This window comes from Filicampus tigris, chromosome 9 (assembly GCF_054856515.1).
Source record: "Filicampus tigris isolate MCC_2025a chromosome 9, RoL_Ftig_1.0, whole genome shotgun sequence".
Lineage (NCBI taxonomy): Eukaryota > Metazoa > Chordata > Actinopteri > Syngnathiformes > Syngnathidae > Filicampus > Filicampus tigris.
Genome location: NC_141225.1, coordinates 11,031,888 through 11,047,906, shown reverse-complemented (window position 1 = coordinate 11,047,906; position 16,019 = coordinate 11,031,888). Strand labels below are relative to the sequence as shown.

Here is a 16,019-nt window from a genome sequence, read left to right as displayed (position 1 = left end):
TCTCAAGTTAACAAGTCACCTACTAATTGAGCGTTTGCTGCTTGCGTGGTGCATGCCGGGAAATGAAGTTTCAAGCGACTTAGCGACAGTTGCTAACAACTCAAATTGCCGCTCTTCTCTAGGCAAGTTTTACCGTGAGAATGCTTCGGATTACCACGTTTTTTTAAGGATTACTTTCTATTCGCATCTCAAACGAACACCCTTACAGGTAGCGCAAGTCGAGTATTTAGTAGTACGTACAGTATATAGCAACCTACAGTAATTTTTCTTTTTTTTACCTGGGTAATATTAACGTCATATAATACCGCCTTACCATACTTGTAGATAAACACCCGGTAAATTCAAATATGTAGAGGAAAACAAGACGGCGGCAGCACTGTGTTTTTTATAGAATGAGTAAATGTTTTCAACAATGTATGTCCTGTAGAGTGCTATATAAACATGTCCAGGGGAAGAGCAACTAGAAGTGCCTACTCGGACAGTGACCTAGATGCTGATGGTACAGGTAATATAGAGCTCATGATAAAACTAAAATTCTCAGGTCATAGATTAGGTAGGCTACTCTTGCACAATGATATCTCATACAAGAGCCGTTAAAAAGCAAGTCATTTGTTATTTTTAAATACGCATTCTAACACATCTCTTGTATTAGATCTCACTGGATAGTGGAGCTGTACCTAAAAACGGACTGCCGAGTGTTAATATGTTTCTACCACGACAAGATCACTTTGAATATGTGTGCAGAGAGTATATTTTTGTTCAACAGAATTAGAGAAAGCAAAGCTGCTGAGACAGTACCGGATCTTGGATGCAGACAGGCAGGCCTACAGCATTCAGGCCCGGCAGCAAATGCGCAAACAACAGTGAGAAGAAAAGTTCACCAGTGTTTTTTCTTTTTTTCTTTTCTTTTTTTTTTCAAATCAAATCCAAATGACTGTTTGTGTTCATGTTGAAAGGCAGGAGATAGAGAAGCTGAGTGCAGAGCAGCAGGAGCTTCAGCATAAGCTCGGTGCTTGTAAGAGCTTGTCCCGACAGAAGAAGGACAAAAAGGACGCTGAGAGCCTTCAAGCACTGCTGGAGCAGAGAGACCGCCTAGATGAGGAGCTGGACAAGGAAATGCAACATCAAAAAGAGCTGCAAAAAGAGGTGAATGGTTTGTAGTTATATTTCAGGATCACATTAATATTTGGGAAAATTGTGTAGTTGGGTTTCTGCAGTGCTTACTCGCCTGTCAAGAGGGATTATTAAGTAAATTAAGTAAAATTTTCACGAGCTGCCTATGTAAGTACAACTTTGACTCAAACATACACACACTCAGACTTAGTGTTTCCGCCCATGAATACGAAGCTAGGCTGGGCAAAGATCCAGAGCCATTTTCAAATGACAGATGGACTACTATGAAACGCTGTCATGACAAAGCCAAAAAGTAAGCAAGGATACAGTGATTGGCGTTGAGAAGCAGGCAGCACATACTTGATTGGTGGGAGAGGGTTCTTGTGTATTGCAATATGTATGTGCACTAATTGACAAAGTGTAATTCCGCCGTTTGGTGATGGAGTTCTGCCTCTGCTAGTGAAAATACAATCCAGGCTTTTTTTTTTTGTCTTTGTGGCAGGACGCATTTAATTCGCATTTCACACTCGCCTTTTTTAGGCTCAGGGCTAAATATGTATCTTAACAAACTTACCATATTTTGCATTGGCCCCATAGAGGTAACATGAGACATGACAAAGCAGATGGTGAACACTGTGCTTTTTGATTTTTTAGCTTTTTACATCAAATAATTATTTTAAATTGTCTGGAAAAAATGCATAAATTGTCTCCCTCAAGTGAAATTGTAAGCATGTAGAGTTTTGTGTGTCATGTGGGCAGATCTCAAACATGGAGTTGAAGCTGAAAGATCTGAGGAAAGGGAATGCCAACACAAGTGCCATCCAAAGGTCTGCCCACCGGCGGAATCTGGAGACCATAAGCACGCTGGAGAACAAACTGCAAGGAGTGAATATCAATGCTCATCTTTAGTTGTGTGGCTTCACATATTAGCATAAAAATACCGATCCTAATGTGTCTCCTCAGGCCTTAACTCGATTCAACGAGCAGCTGACCAAGAACAGCCACCTCCGGGAGGAATTGCAGACTCTTCATATTGAGCGCGTTCGTTTCCAGCGACTACAAGACAGGCTGGTCCAGGTGAGCATCTCAGCACATTTCCTAGGCCCTGCAGCATCCTAGCAACACGGATGTTAAATAAAACTCTTCATTGTGATTGGTTGCTTGCCGTACAGGAGCTCCAAGATGTCAGGAAGAAGACTTGTGAAGCAATTAATCTGTCGACTGCAGCCCACGATGCAAGGTACAAGCTTTAAGATTAAGTACACATTTTTTTAATAGAAAGTATAACAAGAAATGGCACATGCAAACACCTCTTATGTTTCGGAATATATTTGAAATCTGGACACAGGTGTAATTACTGTAACTGGTTTTGTGTCACGATAAATGTCCACTCCTCTGAATTATCTTGCTGACATCAGGTGAAATTTGCCTAAAACCATCTCTTTCAGAAAACTAAAAAAAAAGGCATTTTTTTGAGCCATTAACATTGTATCATCAAAAAGAGCGAGCTGTTTTTAACACTTAGGATTGGTCAATAATTTGTAAAAGGTGCAGACCCAGCTGGGGGACTGACTGATAGTATAGAACTTTTAAAAAATAATAATAAATGGACCAAATTTGGGCTTAAGCGGTTTCCACCCAACAGTGACAAAATGCTGTTTTTCTACTGCAAAGTACCAGTTCGGCAGGGACGTGCAGGTCAGGGAGGGCAGGTTGAGGGTTCCCTGCCCCCCCATGTATGTGAAGAGTTACAATAAATAACAATGATTACATTAAATTATTTTCCATTGCAGTTATCTGCTCCGTGCTTTAACTTGATTTGTTTTCAATCCAATAATGTCAATGAGTTCATCATTAAATTTGATAAAATACCCGAATCTGCATTTTTCCTGCTTTCAACAGTTTAAATATATTTAATGAATATGTGTGACATATTTAGTCTTTCTGATTGGCCAGAAAAGCCACTCGGTGTACAGTGAAGTCAAGAAAGTACCTTGCCACTGCCAGCATGTGGCAGCATGGTGCTCCATTGGCGTAATTGTAGAAGTGCAGAGCTGTTCTCTTAGACATACATAATCAAAGCAAACTGAAGCAAGCCTGGGTTGGGTGAGGACATGCAGATCCAGCCGCCAAATTTAACCGGGAGACCTCAGTGATTTCTTCCATTCACTTGTATTGTGCTCCAATAAATTACCAGCAATCATAATAACTCATAAAATTCAATACTGATTTTGACTCGGATTTGTTTGTTAGAGAAATCAGACATGCAGTTATGAGACCATCACTGAACCGCACATCACTGAAACTCATTATTAACACACTAATTTTAACACCCCACTGTACACTGACACTGCAATCGGTTCATTTATTACGTATAAATATGCCATTTAAAAATGAGAATATGTTACTATTTTATTATTGAACACATAATTTTTCCCACCCTGCTGGACTTGACCTTTTTGGGTTACACGTGGACTCCAACTCAGCCCTTATTTGTGATTATTCAAAAAACATGCATGGTGTGATACTTGTGTTCATATTTTGTGCATTTAGGGTGGAGGCTCAGTCTAAGTTGGCGATAATGCGAGAGAAAGCGGAGAAGGAGTTTGCACAGTACAACACAGAGATGAGAGAGCTGGAGAGGGTTATTTCACATGAGTCCGGCCTCAAAGACTTCATCACCACCAAATACAGCGAGAAAGTAGGCCAGGACGGGACAGAGCAAGGTCAGTAACATGCATTTTTTTGTAAGGATGCTGTTTTCCAATCTGGAGGAAAGTTAGCCTATCACTCTCCTTCATTGTGTCTTCTAATAAACCTTTTTTTTTTTATCAACCAGTGTCAGGTTTAAAGGAGCAGGGGACTAAAGACTTGAGTGAGGAGTCTCCAAATGACTTGGAGGCGTTTTTTCAAAGGATTCAGTCTGTGACAGGAGAGGCCGACCCAGAATTGCTGGTCAGCAGTTTCATCCAGGGTATGTCCAACATCAGCTTCTGCTACACTGTAGGGCAGGGGGCTGCAATCATTTTGCTTGCGGACCGGTCAAGTCAAGTCACATTTATTTATATAGCCCTTAATCACAGGAAAGTCTCAAAGGGCTTCACATATGAATCCAGATCATATACACGACATCCCCTGATCTTAACCCCCAGGAGGGCAAGGAAAAACTAAAAAAAAAACCTGTGTCCTGCCTGACTTCCATGTCTGCCTGCTGCAACACACACCTGATTCAAATCAGGATCATTAACCGGCTTCTGCAGACCTTGCTGATTATCTGATCATTTGAATCAGGCGTGTTGTGCAGCAGGGACAAATGGAAAAAAGGCAGCACCCCTGCCTCGAGGAACAGGATTGAAGACCCCTGCGGTACAGCAGGGGTCACCAAGTCCGGTCCTCAAGGGCACCTATCCTACATGTTTTCCATCTCTCCCTGCTGCAACACACCTGTTTCAAATGATCTGTATCGTTATCAGGCTTCTGAAAAGCTTGCTGATGAGCTGTTCATTTCAATCAGGTGTGTTGCAGCGGGGAGAGATGGAAAACATGCAGGATAAGTGCCCTTGAGGACCGGACTTGGTTACCCCTGGTCTAGAGCTAAATGTGATCAGGGCATATTTGTAGCCCTCGCTAGCACAAGGAACCATATTTGGTTCCTTCGACTTGAGCTAAAATGGATGCCACATATATCACTTAAAGTAGGCAGTGGAAGCATGTCAGTTCTCCCAGTCAATCAACAGATAAGGCATGGTAATGGAAAACATTATTTAATATAAGGACAACTAAATATAATAAAAATTCATGCTACTTACAATATTTTAAATACGTTGAAATTATTGTGGGCGGCACGGTGATCGACTGGTTTGCACTTCCGCCTCACAGTGCAGAATCTGTGGGTTTGAATCCGGCTCCGGCCTTTCTGTGTGGAGTTTGCATGTTCTCCCCGTCCCTGTGTGGGTTTTCTCTGGGTAATCCGGTTTCCTATCACATTCCAAAAACATGCATGGTAGGTTAGTGATAACTCTAGATTGCCCCTAGGTGTGATTGTGCGTGTGTATGTTTGATTGTCTCTGTGTGCCCCGCGATTGGCTCGCAACCAGTTCGGGGTGTCCCCCGTTGACTGCCCGATGATAGGCCCGGGATAGGCTCCAGCACGCCTGCGACCCCCATGAAGACAAAGCTCTATACATAATGGATGGATGAAATTATTGTGTATTGTACTTATGTTTTCAATAGTTTATAATCATTATAGTTTTGGAATGTAATACAATGGTTTTCTGGGGCTTAAGTTTTAGAGTCGTTTTTTTAATTTTCAAAACAAATATCTAACATTTTTTAACTTTTTTTTTTCAAGAGGTTTAAATATTGAAAACATGACTGATACAGAATTAAATGAAAGTTATTGATAGAATGTTATGATTTGACATTTAAAATGAAATTGTTTTTATTTTAAATAAAATGATTAATATTACAAACAAATCTTGTGAATTGTAAACATTACTCAAGTTCTTAAAGTTTGGTAATTAATGCAATACATTAGTTTCTTGGAGTTTAATTTTTTATTTATTTTCCATTGCAGTCATCTAGAACAGTTCTGCATCACACTGAGAGCTGTTTCTAATATTTTTTAATATTCAACAAAATGTTGATTCAGCTTGTGTAGTCTGTTTTGCCAGAGTACGTGATAAAGTGTCCAATGACTATATTTCATCGGGTGTGTTGTTTTTCTGCGCAGCTGAAGACCGTAACTTTGCACTTTTCAACTTTGTAAATGAGCAAAACAACGAAGCTGAGGTTCTGCAGGATCAAATCAGCCAGGTGAGTTGAATCTCAAAGCATGGTCACATCACCATACCATGTGTGTGTTACTCTACATTATCCACTGCCTGTTTCAATACAGATCCGGGAAGAGATGGAGCATTTTCAATTGAGAGGTTTGCGACAAGAGGAGAACCATCATGCTTTGCTGAGAGACGTCGATGAACGGCAGAAGGGCGCCGAGTTGCAAACTGAGGACTTTGAGAACCGCGCCGCCGTCATAAGCAAAGTCCTGGAGGAGGTTAAAGCAGGTCTGCATTTAGATATAACACAAATACAGTAATGGCTTAAAAGTGAACCTTTATGTGTACCGTACCTAATAATGTGGCCAGTGAGCACTTAGAGTATATAATACAGAGTCTTTGTTCTCTTCTCACAGGAGTGAGCAGTATTGTCTCTAAAGTGGAGTGTGACATGGAGGACTCCATCAGTGACAACAATATTATGCCCTACTTGGGATTGGTGGAGCAGAAGACCAACCAGCTCCTCACCATACAAGCCTTCCTTGATAACAAGGTAACGCTAATGTGTGAACTCGTGAAATAAATGTGTGTGAAGAAACCATACTTTGCCATTCAAACAGCCCAGTGGACGTGACTGTCATTTGTAAGGTTTTTTAATAGACCTTTGGGGAGTTCAGGCCCTAGAAACTTTGCCTAGCAACAACTGACAGCACCAAACTATGATGTTGAACAGGAAAGCGAAAAAGACAGTTGTATCGTTGAAATACAAAATTAAAAAAAATCCAAATAAAATAAAACTATTTATGAATTACATTATTATCATCCATCCATTTCCTATACCACTTATCCTGTTCAGGGTCACAGTGAGCTGGGACCGACAGTTTCCATACCTGACATCAAGCAAAGGGCAGACTACTCTGGATTGGTTGGCAGTCAATCACACAGCACATACAGAGAGGACATTATTCAGTGGTGTGGCCAGAATGAGGGCAAGGCCAGTGCAGGGTGGCCGTGCATGTGTGCATCATTCTTTATCATACTATCCACAGTCAGGGTTTCATGTAATAAAATTCACACATATCCAGAACAATGCCCACCACACTCATAATCAAGTAGGAACGAGTCTAATTAAAAAGCAGTTTTGCTGAGCTTAATTTACTAGTTAATGTCATTTTCTTTGCCGTGGCTTTTCTTTTGTGTACTATCTCATAGTCTACTTATTTCTCATGCACTGATTTGCTAGCTAACAGCCAATCAGAGTGTTCAATTGTCACAGACGGCCAACGCCATATTGCATACTGCGATCAATAGATCATTCAAAGCACAACTACACATAAAGCTCTTAATTCTTTACAATTCCAAACGTTGTTTTTTTTTTTTTTACTTAGGTTTGCTCATGTTTGTATTATGAGAGTGTGTGCAATATTGGTATGTGTGTGCATTTTATTTCATGAAATCATGACTTTGGATGGTATGATAAACAATGACTTCCCAGCCAGGTTGTTTGCTATGGTGTGAAAGTAATGATTTCTGTTGATATTGAATGTAAGGGGGAAAGGAAAAAAAAAAGTTTCCTTAAAAGGAGAAACAGTTCTTTTAAAGTTTTTATTCCCCTGATCACTTGACTCCCATTCACAGTTACCGAGTGCGAACTGAACCCACACGGCCTGCATGGAAGTCAGGCGAATTTACCGCTATATTATTACAATCATGGTTTACTTGAAATGTAGTAATATATGGCCTAGAAGTAGTAATTCGTTTTTTTTTATGAATTACAAAAAATATGTGTTCCTTGTGAGGTAAAACATTGCAATTGGACAAAGAATTTAAAAAATAATAATAATAATAACTACTGTCGGTTTCCTATGATGTACTGTACTTATTTTACACTTCACCCTTTTTCATATGAAAATACCACTGTGTATACTTGTTAAATGTAACAATAGTTTTATTTACAATTACAGGAAATTGGCAAGGACTACAACCCATCCGATCTGCCCAAATTTCTTTTTGGCCAAAACCCAGAGACGCTCCAGGAGAACGTTACCATTCAACCTGCAGTCCAGAGGTTTAAACTTTTATTTTAAAGAAGATAATTTAACATTTTGTGCACGTACAGTTACATTTACAGGCTTTGTGCTGACGGGTGTGTTCTCTGACCTCCCTAGTGTGGACTATGACGGGGACGACTTGCTTGTCGCGGATGAGGAAGAGCGGCCTCTCTCTCAGGGGGAACTCCGCAGAAGAATATTGGAAGGGGTGAGTCAGATAAAAAAATAAAAAAAAGTGCTATTTACAGTCTGTGTTACGTAGGAACCGGTTATATTTTGTGTGATGGTCTTCATTTTCCTTACAGGTTATGCAAAGAGAGAATTCAAGTTTGAAGTTGGCAACAAAAAGCTTCAAAACGAGCCCACGTGTTCAAGAGGAAACAGTGATGGAACAGATCTGAGCGGTAGATTCATATGCAATGTCTAAAAAGGAGGTCATTTCAAATGTAGCTTGTACACATACAGTACTCACAAAAAGTTAGGGATCTTTGGCTTGCGGGTAATTTCAGGACGGACCTACTGCAAGTAACAACAGAAATTGGGAGGGACTGAAAAAGTCATAGAAAGGCATGCAAGCGTCCTTGAAGATCTTCATGCATCCATGACCTGTTGTGAATTTCGCTTTTCAGCTCCTTTTTAGAGAACAGCAATTCGTGCTAAAATTACTGAAACATTGAACAGCATTCAAAAGTTTCGAGAAGGTTAAATTAAGCTAACCTGTAAAGGTAACAGTGCATGGCAGCTTCATCCTAAAATTTCAACTGAAATTCAAGTGAAGAAGTGTATACATTTAAAGTATAATTTTGTCACGTTTTTTTTAATGATGAGGTTTTGGTAAAGATCCAGTCTAATCTCGCTTACAATTTGTTTATTTGGATCTAATTAGTTTTGGAGCTATAAAGATGCTCTACAGCAACCAGCTGTGCTTTTTAATGTGTTAGCGGCCATCTGGCTTTGGACCACACTGTGAAAGTGCACTGTTTCACTGCGTGACACTGGCTGCCATGCCCCAACACAAAGGTTGGGGGCAGCAGAAAGCTTTTGTCATTCAAATTGACATGCTGAGATTTGGATTGTGGTAGTCTCAACATAGTGCGAAGATTTTGCAACCTGCAAGGCTTTTGAAGTTCCTTTAGCTTTGGCTTTATTTACTCACAATATGTCACTCTAATCAAACTTAAAATAAACAAAATGTACAAAATATACCATTTCTTTCCCCCCAGGTAATCAGTGAATTGAAAGCAGCTGCAGCATAGCAGTGGGGTGCGCTTGTTTTGCTCGACTTAATAGCTAAACAGAGGACCTTCACTGCAACCACTGATTTGGACGACTTTGTTGTTGATAGATAAGCACAATAACAACATATTACTTTACAGCCTCAACGTACGTAAATCTATATTTTCAACAAAAATGATTAAAAACACATCTGTTAGTTAGCTTAGCAGGTTTGAAAATGTATCTTATTTTGATAAAGCCCCTGCGCTTCCCCTAAAGCCGCTGACATAAACAATAGTAAAAAAAAAAAAAAAGAGAGAGAGAGAAACACATATACTGTTAGTCTTTAATATAGGTTAAGATTAACAAGTTTTGATTATAGAATTTGTCTTTATTTTCGTCAAGCTTCTGCAGCTATTGCAGCCTGCTTCACAATTTGAAAAATGCGAAGATAAACAATAACACATTAGTCTAAAAATATACTAGATATACTAGTGTAGCTGAAGTTTAGCAGGTTTGAAAACATATTTTATTCTTTATTTTTGTCAACCCGCTGCCTCCCCTGAAGTCCTATTGGGGCATGCATCACAATTTGAAAAGAAATATGCTTATGTTCAGTGGTGAGGTTTTTTGTCCATTGTAGCATACATGTGAGGCAATACACTGTTTATATGGCAAGCCTCAGTATGAGAAATCTCTATTTTGGTCATTTACTGTACAGCTATTTGAAATGTCATCTTATCCAAACAGCAGCTTCCTGAAAAACTCTATACGGTGATTTATTTTAGGATGCTATATTTGTACCACGGGCACTTCGAAACAATTCACAAAGCCTGTTACTATATTTGGTATTTAAAGGTCACATGCAGTCCTGAAGTATTTGGACAATAAATGACAATTTGTAAGGGCAGGCAATCAAAATGTGATTGAAGTGTCATCTCTCAGCTTTAATCACCATTTTCCTTGCTTGGATGATTTTTTTTTTTATATAGCCGAGTGTGGAATGGTGGATTTCTAAGAGAAAAAATTCTTCTGAAGTTGGATGTGAAAGACACAGATAAAGTACATGCACACTCTTTATTTTTACATTGTCACAATTATCCAATAACAAAAACTACACAAACGTATACTGTAATTTCAGTAGCAAGGCCCTCATTTAAAAAACAACTAAAATGTGAAATTTTGCCGCATGCTTTGAAAAGGGGAAAAAAATTGCATATTTTTGGAATGAGCGAGAAAGCTGGAGAATGTGGGAGAAAACTGCAGCCATTACTCGAACACCAAACTTTCGAACTGTGAGACAGGACATGCTAACCACTAGTTCATCATGCTGCCCTAAGAAAAAAGTCATAAAATGTACCAAAAACAACAATTTATAAAGACATTAACTAGGTGTATAACAATAAAGGATTTGAATTAGAAAATGGGCCTTTATCTTTGCAGATTAATTTTCTTCACATTAACGCATTACAACGTAAGACAAAGATAATGACATTCAAGTCAAGTCAAATTTATTTATATAGCCCTTAGTCCCAAGAAAGTCTCAAAGGGCTTCACATGCCCATAGTTGACAACATATTAACGACATCCCCTGATCTTAACCCCCAGGAGGGCAAGGAAAAGCTAAAAAAAAAAAAAAAAAAAAAAACATTTGTGGAAAAATGAGAAACGTTGAGAAGGGACCACAGATGGGGCAATCCCCCTTCCAGGATGATCAGGCTGCAATGGATGCCGAGTGGGCAACATTTAACACATATTGTGATACTATACAATGTTGGTTAAAATAATGTGAAAGTCAATCAAATGAAGTGCTGCAGGAAGATGACATCGGTGAAGTGGGTGCCTGCCCAATGTAGAAATCTCCAAAACAGCGCCTCCGAGGATGTGGTCAACCTCCGATCTTGTAGTGGTCAGTTGCTGTGGGAACCAAACAGCAACCTCCAATTCGGTCACCATCATCCAATTCCCAAGCCTTGGAAAAGGGGGCAGAGAAAATAATACAAATGTCAGTAAAGAGGCCAACAAATAGTTCAACTAAATACAAAAGTATACAAATAAGTCTTTAGTCATGTTTTAAACATTCCTACTGAGGCGCCTCTAATAATCGCGGGTAGGGCATTCCAAAGCACTGGTGCCTAAATAGAAAACGCTCACCGAATAGAACCTGCAGACTTCTTTTTGGATCTTGGGATCACTAAAAGACCGGCATTTTGTGAACAAAGGTTTCGGGACAAAATGTATGGTATCGCTACGTTGGCGAGAGAGGAAGGTGCTAAGCCGTGCAATATTTTATAAGTAAATAGCAAAACCTTGAAATCGCATCTGAAGTGGACTGGGAGCCAATGCAAATTGGCTAGTATCGGAGTAATATGATCAAACTTTCTATCTAACTATCTGGAGCATTTTGGACTAGCTCATCAGCATACCAGTGAAAACTAATGTTATGTTTTCGTAAAATATCACAAAGGGGAATCATGTAGATGCTACTCAACCACATGTAACATTACAAAACTCAGAAGTCGCGTTGCAATGAATTACACGGTGCGTCCTCTCTGAGCGGTAAGAATTAAACCAAGAAAGTGCTGAGCCTGAGATACCAACTCACGCTTCAAGGCGTTCCAATAGTATGTTAAGGCCCTGATACACCAAATCGAGGTTCACCAACAATGACAGACGCTTACCCCCTGTGGCGCTGGAACGGCTGTCGTCACGTCACGCTGGAAAAAATACACCGCAACGTCAGACAGCGGCGCTTACCATTAAAGTACCTTAAGCGCATGAGTGAGGTGTAATACCCTTCCATACCATTGGCGGCGGTAGTCACTATTTCTCATTGTTAGAAAAATCCAACCGGAAAGCTGGGGCGGATTATAACAACGTAAACAATGCATTCGGCTATATTCTTCGCTCACGATGAACTCCCACGCAAAGTAAACCCTCACGTTCTTGACACGGTATTGTGAAATACTTACATTGTCAACCCTCGCTCTTGCACTTGTAAGAAGATTAAGGCAGCGAAGGCGTGCTCACTGTTTTTCCGCATTTGTCACTTCCCGTTGGTGCTCCGCGCGCTGATTTGCTAGCTAACAGCCAATCAGAGTGACCAAATGTCACGACTGGCGACGCCGATTCAACTTTCCTAAACGTCCCCCAGACGCTTAGAGAGGGGTTACGACACTAGGACGGTGGGCACTACACCAATCTGACGGCGCTTAAAGACGCCACGACGCTTCACGACCTCCGACGTCGGTTTGGTGTATCAGGGCCTTTATGGTCAACGGTGTCAAAAGCAGTGCTAAGATCGCGTAAGAGTAGTATTGATGAGGTGTCGGAGTCCATAGCTAGGAGAAGATCATTAGTCACTTTAGAAAGGGCCATCTCAGTAGAGTGGTCGGCTTTAAATCCTGACCGAAGGTTCAAATCGATTCCTACCGGCCATATAGTCATTATGCTATTGCATTACGACTTTTTCAAGAATTTTCACAATAAACGGGAGATTTGAAACCGGCCTAAAATTTGCCAGGAAGCGGGTCAAGCACACAAGTGGTCTGTTTTGTCACACGAACTAGTTTTGTTAGGCTTTCAAGAGATACTATTTTAAAGTGAGATAGGTTTGTCAGGAAAAAATCTCTCTGTTGTTAATTTAAATAAATACTAAAGGACAAAGTATTGTAAAACAGTCAAATGTTTCGCTTGTAATTCATATTATTTACTGTTGCAAATATTAAGGCACCATAAAATAAATTATTTTAGTCTTTTTTTTATCAGCCATTCGATTAATCGGTCATCTGAATTTTATTCTGTCAAAAATCATAATCGGCATTGCCCTGAAAAAAAAAATGCATTGGATTGGATCAGAATGGCAACTTGTGAATTTATAAATGTTTTTCAAGTTTATTAGATCAATAAAATATATTCCAAAATGTCAAATAAAATGCTGCAGGGCCGCTACCGGGCCCAGAGAATTCCGGCGGGGCTATAGCACCCTCTAGACCCGGTGTAACACCGCGCCTGGCTAACATTTCTTGAAAATAAACAACTGAGTGGCACACATTTTAAACAAAAACTGGAAGTCTACACTTTTTGATTTTAAATCCAGTGTGGTAGTGTACTAAAGGCAATATCACTGAAATGCTGCATCAAACACTTCAAACGAGAGCGCAGGCAAATGGGTCAATCTGATGTAATCGACTGGAGCTCGTGTTGCTTTAAAGATTTTTTTTTTAGGATGTGGAACTATTACTCCGAACATTAGTGACTGGTCGAGCGATGGCTTGGCGGTGGCTTATTTAAGATAAACCCACTTGCAGCCTCTGCTTAAACAGATTACAGCAGATAAAAGGGGGCTCCGTGGAAACAGCGAGCAGGGAAACGTGATGGAGGAGAGGCTGCCGTCTTTGAAATTCTACTCTCGCCGCCAACCCCTCCTCCGCCTCGTCCTCCCTGCACACGGCCCTGCATCTCCATAGAAACACTCCCTTTTTAATCGCAACACAAGCCTCATTTCCTGCTCCTGACAAAGAGCCCTCAATGCCCGCCTCGACCCACCTCCTCCCGCAGGCTCTACCTATAGCGAGAGTAGTGACATCTACACCACACCCCGAGCACTCCTGTCCACAATAAACTTTATCTTCTCCTCTTTGTCAGCAACTCCCTATTTGCACACCTTGATTGGCTTGATTGTCTGGTTTCTTCACTTTTCTGCTGGCGAGCCGCTCCACGTAGAGGTCACTTCAGTTTTGAAGAGGCGCTAGAGACTCTGAGCGTCCTTGCATGACCTCTATGCGTCTTTTTGCAGTGTTTTGTTCTTGGGGAGGGAAAATACACTGTCACCGTACTATCTCGGCTAGGAAAAAAATGTTCCCAGTCGTTCTCCCTTGCTGCTCTCCTCCTGTTTGTTTATTTGGGAATATTGCCAGGTGGTTTCCTCAGCCTGCACCCAGAGCTTTTCCCTCCCCTTGACGTATGTATAACACCCCCTGCCAACCCCCCCCCCCCCCCCCCAATGCTACTGCCACCGCCGCCACCAGCACTCCCACCCTCCCTTCTTCCCTCTCACCCACATCTCAGAGATGTTGCTAGGCAACCACGCACCATGAGCACATTTCCCAGCCAATCCTATCGGCGGAAACATTTTCAAAGGCCCTCCTCCCACCCCCCACCAACTCAATCAAGTCAATCTTTATCTATGCAAATATCGTGTTCTGCATTTCTCTTCTTCCTATAAATTATTCTTCAACATGTGCCAAAGGTTGACCGCTGGGTGGCAGCACGCCGGGTTTCTCCCGACGTATTTCATTTCTTCTTCCCGCTGTTGCTAAGCAATCCCGCCTGTCATGTTTTTACCTGAGAAACATTTGGAGATCTTTGCAGATATGCACCATTTTGTCTTTGTGCGAACTTGATAGCGGCGTGTACAGATTTGCGTGCGTAACAGGAGTTTCAACAAAAACCATGCCCTTGTAACGTAATAGTTGGCTTGCGTTTGACTTCTTTGTATCGGGCTGCAGACAGGAAATATGCACTTGAGTGATTAGGCCTGCAGCTCTCTTGTCTGCTGACAGAGGGGAGAGAGTCCTGTCCTTGTTTTATGAAGCTTCTATGAATTCATGTTGTTGTTGTTGTTGTTGTGGGTTTTCACTTCCAACCCCCCCCCCACGTCCCTTCCCCCCTTGCCTCTCTGTCCCCTGTGTGCGACGCCCTCGCCGTCGCCACTTTGGTTGCTGTGCAGATGGCTCTTTGTTGGAGCTGCACAATGGAGCTAAGGTCAGCGCGCCTCATGCCATCAGCGCACACGCTAAAGTTCTCCTTTCCAGCTGCCTCTCGTCTTTATTTGAAGTCTTTTGGACGGCGCAGCCAAGGCACACTTGCTGTTGTTGCAGTTTATCATGAGGTGAATGCGAGAACCTCTTGCAGCAGTGAGTGCGCAAAAGTTGTCCACAAGGTAGCCCCCAAGGACTACATGAGTAGCCCCGAGTCTGTTCTAAAAATAGTTCACCATAGATGGGACAATTCCTAGGAATGGTGTCAAAGTGGTCATTTGAAAATGTAAACACCATCAGAGATTTATAATTTCATATCTATATATATATATATATATATATATATATATATATATATATATATATATATATATATATATATATATATATATTAGTGTTGTCAAGCAATTACAATTTTTTAACAAATTAATTGCAACATTTTCCATAATTGATCACGATTAATCGTATTTTATAACTACAATATTTTATGAAGCTTGGAAACAATTTTTACTGGAGTACAATCTTGTAATTAATGTGGGGAAAGTAATTAAAGTATATTTTGATTCAAAGACTGTTCTAATAGCTTTCTTTGATCCTTGAATACGATTATTTTCTTGTCAAATACAAGTGTTGAACGATACACCAAAGACGTACAACTAATATGGTATTTGAAGTTGGCTTTGCAAAGTGTGCAATTTTGGATCTCTCCAATGACCCGTCGAGCAACGTTTTAAAGTAAAACTTCATAAAAGTCCGTCTTTGCGATAGTGACTCTCCTCTAAGCTTGGCTGCATAGTGAGCAGAGGTCAGATGCCACAGGAAGTAAATAAAACTGAGTTAACTGAGTTTTTTTTTTGTGTGTGCGTGTGTTATAAAACAGACCTCATATATATATATATATATATGTATATAAGTTAGGTTATATTAACCTAGGTTAGGTTAATAGAATTAATTGTTAATATTACAGCCAAAGTTAATTTTACCAAATTTGTTATGTGCAGCAAACTGGAAGCCTTTTGTATTAATCAGGATCCAAGAGTTAGCTCTCCATTTCAAAAAGGTTGGTGACTCCTGATATACACCATATATTGTGATGTTCT

The 16,019-nt window shown here is 40.5% G+C and overlaps 1 protein-coding gene and 1 long non-coding RNA gene across 3 annotated transcripts; one reads left to right on the top strand and one right to left on the bottom strand.

Moving 5' to 3' along the window:
* Nucleotides 1–78: 78 nt before the first annotated feature.
* On the top strand, nucleotides 79–9,137 carry odad1 (outer dynein arm docking complex subunit 1). Its single transcript, XM_086040977.1, has 15 exons — nucleotides 79–208; nucleotides 428–505; nucleotides 767–863; nucleotides 957–1,146; nucleotides 1,873–1,998; nucleotides 2,077–2,190; nucleotides 2,286–2,353; nucleotides 3,667–3,839; nucleotides 3,953–4,087; nucleotides 5,846–5,928; nucleotides 6,011–6,179; nucleotides 6,308–6,444; nucleotides 7,856–7,959; nucleotides 8,060–8,150; nucleotides 8,248–9,137. The coding sequence occupies exons 2-15, from the start codon at nucleotides 442–444 to the stop codon at nucleotides 8,341–8,343; spliced, it is 1,647 nt and encodes a 548-aa protein (XP_085897103.1). The 5' UTR covers nucleotides 79–208; nucleotides 428–441; the 3' UTR covers nucleotides 8,344–9,137.
* A 1,083-nt stretch (nucleotides 9,138–10,220) lies between these two features.
* LOC147141918 (uncharacterized) lies at nucleotides 10,221–14,105 on the bottom strand. Of its 2 annotated transcripts, none has more exons than XR_015088154.1 (2): nucleotides 13,824–14,105; nucleotides 10,221–11,129 (listed from the first exon to the last, which is right to left on the bottom strand). It is a non-coding gene; the product is annotated as an uncharacterized LOC147141918 (long non-coding RNA). The 2 variants fall into 2 exon arrangements; XR_015088153.1 differs by lacking the exon at nucleotides 13,824–14,105 and adding an exon at nucleotides 11,839–12,699.
* Between the last annotated feature and the right edge of the window lie 1,914 nt (nucleotides 14,106–16,019).